At 34.1% G+C, this 10,051-nt stretch overlaps 1 protein-coding gene across 1 annotated transcript; it reads left to right on the top strand.

Annotated features, from left to right (window-relative positions):
* The first annotated feature begins 3,205 nt into the window (after positions 1-3,205).
* On the top strand, positions 3,206-5,685 carry LOC131871945 (probable inositol oxygenase). The gene is made up of 10 exons (XM_059216023.1): positions 3,206-3,323; positions 3,399-3,480; positions 3,821-4,025; positions 4,113-4,172; positions 4,296-4,348; positions 4,747-4,869; positions 5,020-5,089; positions 5,176-5,254; positions 5,337-5,418; positions 5,520-5,685. Exons 1-10 carry the CDS (start codon positions 3,220-3,222, stop codon positions 5,544-5,546), a joined length of 885 nt encoding a protein of 294 aa, XP_059072006.1. The 5' UTR covers positions 3,206-3,219; the 3' UTR covers positions 5,547-5,685.
* The last annotated feature ends 4,366 nt before the right edge of the window (positions 5,686-10,051 follow it).

Raw genomic sequence — 10,051 nt, 5'->3', positions numbered from 1 at the left:
TTGGGACCCCATGCCTCACAAGCTAATGATAATCAGGTGAAAGTGACCCTGGACAATATCATTGAGGATTTGGAGCAAGGTACTAGTTTTCCCTCTAACTGCGAAGCCTACAAAAATGATTCGAGTATCTTGGAAGGCGTTGGTAAAGAATGAAAAATCGACAAAAACAAGAAAAAAAGAAAATGGACAAGGATAGGGACTTCAAGGAAGATGAGAACATAGAACCCTCAAACCCTAATTAAGTGGGTGAGTTGCATACCCTTTGCGTAGGGTAAACCGGCCCCTTAGATCTTAGGACTTGTTTTTCTGGTGTTTTTTTATTATCGGGGTATGCCCCTGCCGTTTAAATTACTGCTAAACTCTTGTCTGTTAATTTCTTGCTGAACTTTCATCTAGTTTAACTTTTTGTTGTTGGTGTGCTTTGGCTGGTCCATGACTATGTTAAAGGGTAGGCGCCCATGTTAACGCTTCTTTTTAAATCAAAAAAATAAATTTAAAGTTTTATCATTATTGCATTTTTGTAATTTAAAATTAATATTATGGTTTAAATACAATATCAAATATTTATAATAGCTTTAGCCAAGTTAAATTAACCTATGGTTAATATCAACTCTACTTTCACTCTGTGGTAAATACTTTTAATTTTACAAAACCAACAAATCATATAAAATTTTATCATTAGTATATATTTATAATATAAAATTGATATTAGCCATGCCCACTTGTTATTACTTACATTTAGATACAATTATTAGACCGGGTTGGATTTAAGGTTAGAATTAGGATAGGATAATAATTATGGATTAGGATGAAGGTTAGAATAAAGTTAGGGCTAGGACCAGGACTAGAACTAAAATAGAATTAATCTTAGAATAAGGGTTATGTTTAGAAGTAGTATCAAAATCAAGGGTTTGGTTAAGATTGAAACTAGGGTTCATGTTAGAAATAAAATTATGATTAAGATAATCATTACATAGTTAATATTAGAATTAAGATTATGATTACAACTAAAATAAGAGTTATAATTAGAATTAAAAAAAACAAATACAATTAAAATTAAGATTAAGATTAGAATTTTAACCCTAACTCTGACCTTAACCCTAGACATAATCCTCACCATAATGATAAATCCAAAGCCTAACCACAATCTTAACCCTATCCCTAATCCTAATCATGAAGTAAATCCAAACCCTAATCATTAACCTAACCCTAATAATGATGTAAACCCTAACTATAATCCTAACCCTAATCATAGCCCTATGATATAAACCATAACCCTACACATAATCTAACCATAACCTAAATCCTAGCGTAATCATAATCTTAACGCTAACCGTAACACTAAACATGATGTAAATTCAAAACCCTGACCATTAACCTAACCTTAACAATGATGTAAACCCTAACTACAACCATAACTCTAACCCTAATAGCAAGAAAAAATGAACCCTATTCCTTATTGAATTAGGCCTACTATTTTAAACTAAATCAAATCCTAACCCTAATAGTAAACCATAATGAACCCTAATCCTTATTGAATTAGGCCGACTATTTTGATTCCAATCCTAACTATAATTATAAATCTAGAATTGAACCAAATGGAATCCTAAATCTAACACTGTACCAATACAAAATATACAACTATACAACAATATATAATTTGAAATTAATTTATGTCATGTCTTTCAATTCATGTTGCGATTGCTACTAGCTTATATATATTTAATAATATATATAGAATAAGCTGAGAGATATTCTTCTCGAGGCACCTATTGCCATTTAATGTTGATAAATTAATAAAAAAATAGGCGCCTCTAGAAGGATATCTCTCGGCTTATTCTATATATATTATTAAATATATATAAGCTAGTTGTATACCTAACCCTAACCCTAATTTTAAAACTAACATTATTATTACTTATTTTATAATAATAATGTTATATTTTTTTATTATTGAAAATATACAAAAGAATTGGAAAATAATGCTATACATATTATAAGTATAAAATGTGATACTTATTAAAGATTATTTTAATTCAAAGTGAATAAAGTTTCACTTATCAAATTTATTCATAAGTGAATAAATTTTATAATTGAATAAACTTTATAAGTGAAAGTTTATTCACTTTTGAATTTTTGAATTATAACTCTAACCAAACCATAACTCTCACACTAACACCATTTCCAATCCAATAAACTTTACAAATTTTTAGTAATAATTATAAATTAATTTTATTATATATATAATTAAAAATATAACTTTATTATTACATATTTTATACTTATAATGAGAATTTGTTTAATTCTTAATATAATAATGTTGTAGTTATTATAATAATAATGCTATACTTATTTATAAAGTTTATTATTATACTTATTATGAAGTTTATTTTAGTTCAAAAGTGAATATATTTTATAACTGAATTAATTTTTTAAATGAAAGTTAATTCACTTTTGATTTATAAATAAAAGTTTATTTGAATAGCTTTATTTCTCCGTCTATATCTATATGTAGCTATCTCTTCCTCTTTATCTCTATCCATTACTCTCATTCTTCTAATGGCAGGAACTTGACGCTTTGCATCCTTGTTCAAGATTTGGATTTGTATTGAAAGACCTTAAACAATAATCATCTAAAGCGCCACATGTTGTTCGAGGTGGAAAACTACCTAACACTGATGTGAGTTGAGTGATTTTGAAATTGCTTGTTTGAATATAACATGTATAATCTACGTAGGCGGCTGGCTTATGAGAGAGTTGGAAGACAATACCTACACATTGTAATACTCTTTACTCACTAATTCCTCTCATTTCTCTGGTTTTTCTTTTTTTATTCCAGAAATATGCGTGGCATCCGTATTCAAAATATGCTCTGCCATGGCAACCTTATCTTATCACTAGATTTGTCCCCTCTTATCCCACGGCTGCCACAGTTAGATTCCTTCATTATCTAATTGATACGTAAACAGTCAAACTGTGATAAGTTGAATAAGTTGGAAGATAATCAAAAAAGAAGTTCAATAAAATAAGGAATGCAATGGCTTTTCAAAAAAAACGTGTGCATAATCGATCTATAAGTTACCCACGTACACCATAATGGAAGCAACCGCCAGCTTTTTTTTCACTCTCATCTTGCAATTTCTTTGCGATTGAGTTGAGCTTGAAAGTTGAACGTAACCATAGCCTTAGTAGGCAATGTTTTTGTTTAGTTCAGACAAGATGGAGATGCCAATACTACCTGTGCATAGCCACCATTGCGATGAAGGAGGACAAGAGCTTGGCTTTGTGGTTCCTGAATCGAATGCATTTGGCAAAGATTTCAGGTGAACTTTTTCTTCTTTTCATGTATTTAATCGTCAGGTTTTGAAGAGATTTATAAAATGATTATTGTATTGTAGGTCTTATTATACAGAAGGTGAACGGAAGTCAGTTGTTGAAGAGACTTACCGTAAAAATCATGCCTATCAGACATTTGAATCGGTAAATACTTTTATATCAATGTTTTGGATCATACTCCATAATATATCATTAGGATGAATCAAAGAAGAGAGAAAATTAAACATCTTACTTCTATGAATCATCAATTTGTTATGCTTTTGAAAGAATTATTCATCATTCTTTAATTCAAATATGATCTGAAACATTGATATTAAAATTCTCACACAATCAAAACCTAAGAATCTCATTATATTGATATCAACGACTGCCAAAATTCCATTAATATAAGTTTTTTTTTTAAACTTTGATTGGATATGGGTAATGAAAAGCTTCTACGGAAGGAAAGCAGTGAATGTGTATGAATGATATTACATTGTTACAGGTGCAGAGAATGAGAGAAAAGCATCTGTGCTTCAATAAAGGAGAGATGGGTATCTGGGAATGCGCAGAGTTATTGAATGACATCGTGGATGAGAGTGACCCCGATCTGGATGTGCCTCAGATCGAGCACCTCCTGCAAACTGCAGAAGCCATTAGAAAAGATTATCCTGACCAAGACTGGTTTCATCTCACTGCCTTTATTCATGGTGGGTAATACTTTTCACTGCATTTTTGGTCTTGTTATTTTCTTCTAATCTTCCCTCTACTTGTGATGATTTGGAAATATAATGCAGACTTGGGCAAGGTTTTGCTTCATCCCAAATTTGGCCAGTCACCTCAATGGGCTGTGGTCGGTATGTTTTCACTCCATTTAACCTTCAAGCTTTACTGTGCATAAACTAGAATAGTTATATTGTTCTGAAATGAACTTTGGGTTACATTGTTAAAACTAATAATATCATATTTGCCTTGAGCAGGCGATACATTTCCAGTCGGATGTCCATTCGATAAATCTATTGTACATCACCAGGTACTAAATAATATCGAAATGCTCATAATTATGAGCATTGCACCAAACTATGGGATGACTTATAAAGCAATTGTGAAGAATTTCTTCATAATCATGATTTATAAATTATTTATGATCACAAAAAAAAACTTGTTTTCATATAGAAATGAAACAGTTAAATTCAAGTATGTGATGGTTTAATTGCGGTGGTGTTTGTCATGTTCTTAAGATTCAATTTTTATTTGGGTATTATTGTTGAGTGTATATGTTAGATTGAGGTTCCCATTTATGGCTTCAGAAACTCCAGATCAAAAGCATTTACCTCTTTCTTAAAAAACATAAATCCAAAAAAATCATGAGATCATAAATTTTCTAAGTTGCTCTATAATAAGTTTGATTAAAGTGGACAAAACATGCAGATGTTCCTCAACAATCCGGACACTTGGGATCCCAAATACAATACTGGCACAGGAATCTATCAAGAGGGATGCGGATTTGAAAAGCTTTTTATGTCATGGGGACATGACGAGTACATGTATCAGGTAATTAATATAATAATGCTGCGGAGCACATTCCAAGCTTTGATTTGTTTAAATGGCTCAGCTGTAATCACACTAATAAATAGATCTTATTAAAAAAAAATCTGTCAGTGATTACTCTCATTAATAAGTGTTTGTCTCTTGAACTTGAAGGTGATGAAAGAAAACAAATCGACACTACCTCCACAGGCCTATTTCATAATACATTACCATTCATTCTATGGTGAGCTCTCATTCCCCCACTGTGATATGGTATGCATACATAGATTAAACATATTCATTAAATTGTGGTGGCAATGGAAATGGCAGTGATGCATCAAGAAGGTGCCTACATGCACTTCATGAATGATTTGGACCGCCAAATGCTTCCATGGTTGCAGGAGTTCAAGTATGTAAAGTTATACCTGCGTTTTATTTTGCAGCTCTAGGGCTAGAGTCTTGCGTTACTAACCAAATAATTGAATGTGCAGCAAATATGATCTTTACAGCAAAAGTACAGTTCGTACTGATGTGGAGAAATTAAAACCGTATTATCAATCTCTCATTCACAAGGTTCACTATTCGCCCAAATCAAATCAAATCAAATTGCATTTTTTTTTAAAGTTTGATGCGATGTAATCTTGTCTAAGCCCTTGTGTATTTTTTTTTGGCAGTACTTTCCAGAGAAGTTGAGGTGGTAATCAGCAGAACGTTGATATATAAAAAAGTTGGTGCACCTCCATTTTCAAAATCACTCCAGTGCTTCTCACTAAAAAGTTGTTTAAGCTTCTCCAATAATTATTGCTACCTGTATTTTAATCCTCTCTTTGTAGCCAGCAGACCCATAAGACGACATTTTATGTCATGATTTTAAAATATTATTCATTCAATAAATATTGATTTTCATTTTTCAAAACAAATTTTTTTTTTTTAATATATAGCATATCTTAAGTAATGACTAAATAAAGAACTAAGATAAATGATATATGTTAAGTGCTGATTTATAAGTATGATATATGTTTTAGAATTGATGAATGACTTATGTATCACTTTTTTTTTTTAATTGTGGATTTGATCTTTCAAATGTGATACTAATCTAACACATGTACTTGATATGTGTCTATGAGTTCAATCTCAATTAAATATTGAGAACATCATTTTTAATTCAACTTGGTGTTCATGACCTTTTCTTGCATGAATACCTATTCTTGTGGTTTCTAGTTTACACATAGTAGGGATATATGCTTCCCTTCAAGGAAATTTTACTAGCTATTTTTTAAGATTCCTATACCTAAATATAGTTGTTTTTTTTTCAAAGTTTTCAATTCCCTTTCATTTACAAGATTTTTCTTGATTGTCAGACAAAATTACCTTAAATTAGATATTTTAATTATTTATAATGAACACAAATCATGTTCATTTATATTAAAATTTGGGACATAATATTTTAATTTCTTTTAGTCTTTATGATACTTTTATATTTTAATTTATTTTCTAATATATAAGAGATAATGGCATCATTCCTGAAAACAATTGATGGTGAGGGCACCAAAAAACCTCAATTGGAGGATAATGTCTTCTATAATGATAATCATTATGGTGATGATGCTTGAGCAAAAGGATCATATGAACATTATTGAATAGAACTATTTTTAATTACGGTAAAAACAGGTTTTTGAAGGGATCCAACACCCTTTACAAAAGGTCAATCACCAAGATAAAACATGCAAAGCATAACAATTAAGCAAAATGCTGCCAAAAGAGAGAAAACCGAGAAAAAGGCAGCCCAAAACCAGACAGAAGCTGAAAAACAACTAGGCCAAAGACTTAAGGGTCTCGGCGACCTCTGCCTCCAGCTGATTCATGTTTAATTTTGAGCTACTTTTTTGAATTCATGAATCTCCTACAAGGTTTTTTCAACTTTCCTCTTCAAATTGGCCTGCGTTCTCTTGCTTGGACCCTCTGACTCATCATTTCCTTTTTCCTTTTTCAAGTCCAGCTCCACAACTAAGTTGCTTTGATATCCCTTCTCCATAGTCATAACCATGGTATTCATGCTATCAATGATGGTATTGATAACACTATGACTATGGGACATAATGGAGTGGAGAGATTCTTAAATACCTTTAATCTTCTTCTCCATGACTGCAATCTTACTCTCATAGTCCTTTTTCAAGTTGTCAAGGGCTTCAACAGTTTTAGTGAGACAATCAATAACTAAAATATTTTTCTCTTTCATGCAAAGCTCTTTACCCTTGGAATCCTGTCTAAAATGAAAGTCCTCACCACTGGTTTCTAGCCTTTCCACTTTTTTACTAATGGCCCTCTATTTTATATTGATATTCTTGATCTCATGGAAAGACCACTTCATTATCTAGAAAGAATCCACCACCCCGTTTCTAGCAATATCCAAGATATCAGTGGGGAACTCTTGGTCCATATTCAACACGGGAGAGTCTAGGTTGAGTTGGTTGGAGAACCGGGGTCTACTCTCCCTATCCGTATCTAAGGGTAAGAGTTGAACGAATGAAAGGGATACCGGGGAGCTTGAGAATCATGCATAGGCGAATGTTCCTTTAAGTCAAGAGCCTTGCCCTTAGGCAGACGATGGTCTTTCATCTTATTAGGGGAAATCTTGGCACCAGAGGCAGGGGAGGGGTCCAAATCTAAGTCAATTTTATTTCCTTTCCTAGTATGAGGGGGAACAACCTTCGGTTTTTCACAGGGGGAATAGGGCACTCATCCTCCATGTCCATGTTCCTCTTGGCATCATTAGAACTATGCGTTTCCAACTCCACATCCTCTGAAATAGAAATGAGGGGAGAATTAGGTTCAACAAAAACTGCCTTAAAATGTTCATAATTAAGAACCTAAAGATCCTCATGAAGGATAGGGTTAGCACTATGATTATCTCTATGCTCAGAAAGGCTAGCATTGAGGGAGGACATAAGATAGAAAGGAAAAGATACCCTAACCTGGTGTCTAAGTTATTAAGAAGAATAAAATGATGTTCAAAAACCTGCGATTACTGACCATCCATGGTAATGTATTCCATTAAAAACTTCAGAAAATCCCTCCAAATCGGTTTAATGATATCCACATCGTAGCAACTTTTTTTTCTTCACCAACAATTTCCTTTCTTTGTTATTTTTGGGGAATTTCTTCACCGTCGAGTCTGAGTATTTTCTGTCTCTATAAAATTTGAAACCCTTCACAAGGAGCCCAGTAATATCTGCAATAAGGTTCTTGTCCACCACCGCAACCCTTCCAAATAGGGTAATTTTTCCATCTTTCCATCCTCTGGCGAAAATCCTAGACACTTTAGGATCCCCTCCATGCAACTTTTTTATATAGGGTGTAAGCTCCCCCTTTTCTAGAATTCTCTAGATAGTTTCGTTGGCCCTTAGATAGTTTCATTGGCCCTTAGGCCTTCACAATCTATAGGCTTAGCGTGATGCCTATCACCACCCATTTTAGCATTTGCAAAGTTCTCAGGTTTAGAATGGTTAATCAGAATTTACAGGCAGAGTAAAATCCTAAAGAGCTCACTAAAGACCTAGAAAGCGTGCAAGCAATAATGAAGCAATCTACCTCTAGCCTCGCCACAATATCGCCCATGATTAGTAATAATTGTTTTTCCCATCCTTGAAAATAAAAATCTGATGTAGAGCCACCACATATCCCATGTGAGCTATCATATCGAAGGAGATCTTTGACATCATCCTCCAGGTTGTCCTCTATGTTATATGTCATCCTCCCATTGGTTGTCACACCTTTGTTGGCAAAAAATTATGCCACGTTGTTAGCTTCCCTGTAAGCATGGGATATAAAATGTTTATCAAAGGAGAGGATTATCTCTTTCGATAAATCAATCCGTGAGGCCTTATTGTTACCCTTAGGATATTGGATGATATTGTTCGAATCCCCTTCAATTCAAACATCTTTACCATTAATTTGATAGGAAAGCAACAATTTTTGATAGGCCCCAATGGATTCAACAAGTTGGTTGGTCTAGTTGCCCAAAGGGAATGCCATCGCTACTAAGAATCTTCCATTCTCATCCCTTATCACTCCCCCACACCTACCCGACCCTGGATTTCTCTTGGTCACCCCATATTGAATAGAACTGTTAGATCAACAAAGTTGTGCCCTATTTAATCTCTTAACTATCAACCCTTATACCAAAGCCTAATTTTACTTTGGAGGGACGTCATTATATTTTTTACGTACTATTATCACTTTCCTCTGCTAAACAATTTTAGGAACTATGACTTTCTTTGTTTTCCCTTCTACCCACTCCATTCTATGGAGAGTTCTATTAAGGATGCCCTCGACCCCAAGAATGAAGGTAAACCTCCAATTCCCCTCCACCAGGTCTTAATTTACAAGCTTTATGATTATCTTTCCACTCTCTGCCCCCCCACACAAAACATCATGCTTGTTCAGCTCCCTTTTCCCACCTCCCACTCTTTGACAACGTTTGCTACTGGTTTTACCCCGCTCAGGTTCTTTCAACTCTCCAATGAGTTATTTTCTTCCCCTACAATGCCTTCCTCCTCTATTACCATTACTGAGTTGAGCACTCCCACTTGCCCTCCCCCTTCCTCTGGGTTGGACAAGAAGCCCTTTGGCTCTAAAGGAAAAGGTAAAACTAGGAAACGCAAAAGAATTATCATTGATAATTCTAGTTCTGGAGAGTCAGAAGAGGAAGACCTTGTTGATGACATAGTTGGAAGATGGAGGTCTCATAAGGTAGATTTTAAGGGCTCCATTGAAAAGAGAGGCGAATCCCACACTACTACTGTTGAAGAAGATCTTGATGAGGGTGACGAGGGGGAAATTGAAAAAAGAACCCATAAGTGAAGCGAATATCATTGTCAGCATTAATAGTGCTGATTTGGAAGACCTCAACCTCTCTCTGGGACCCGATGCCTCACAAGCTAATGATAATTAGGTGAAAGTGACCCTGGACAATATCATTGAGGAGTTGGAGCAAGGTACTGGTTTTCCCTCTAACTGTGAAGCCTACAAAAATGATTCGAGTATCTTGGAAGGCATTGGTAAAGAAAGAAAAATCGACAAAAAACAAGAAAAAAAGAAAATGGACAAGGATAGGGACTTCAAGGAAGATGAGAACATAGAACCCTCAAACCCTAATTAAGTGGGTGAGTTGCATACCCTTTGCGTAAATCGGCCCCTTAGATCT

This window comes from Cryptomeria japonica, unplaced genomic scaffold (genome assembly GCF_030272615.1).
Source record: "Cryptomeria japonica unplaced genomic scaffold, Sugi_1.0 HiC_scaffold_489, whole genome shotgun sequence".
NCBI classification, from domain to species: Eukaryota; Viridiplantae; Streptophyta; class Pinopsida; order Cupressales; family Cupressaceae; genus Cryptomeria; species Cryptomeria japonica.
Note: the sequence above shows the minus strand (reverse complement) of the source record. Positions and strands in the feature narration are given on the sequence as shown.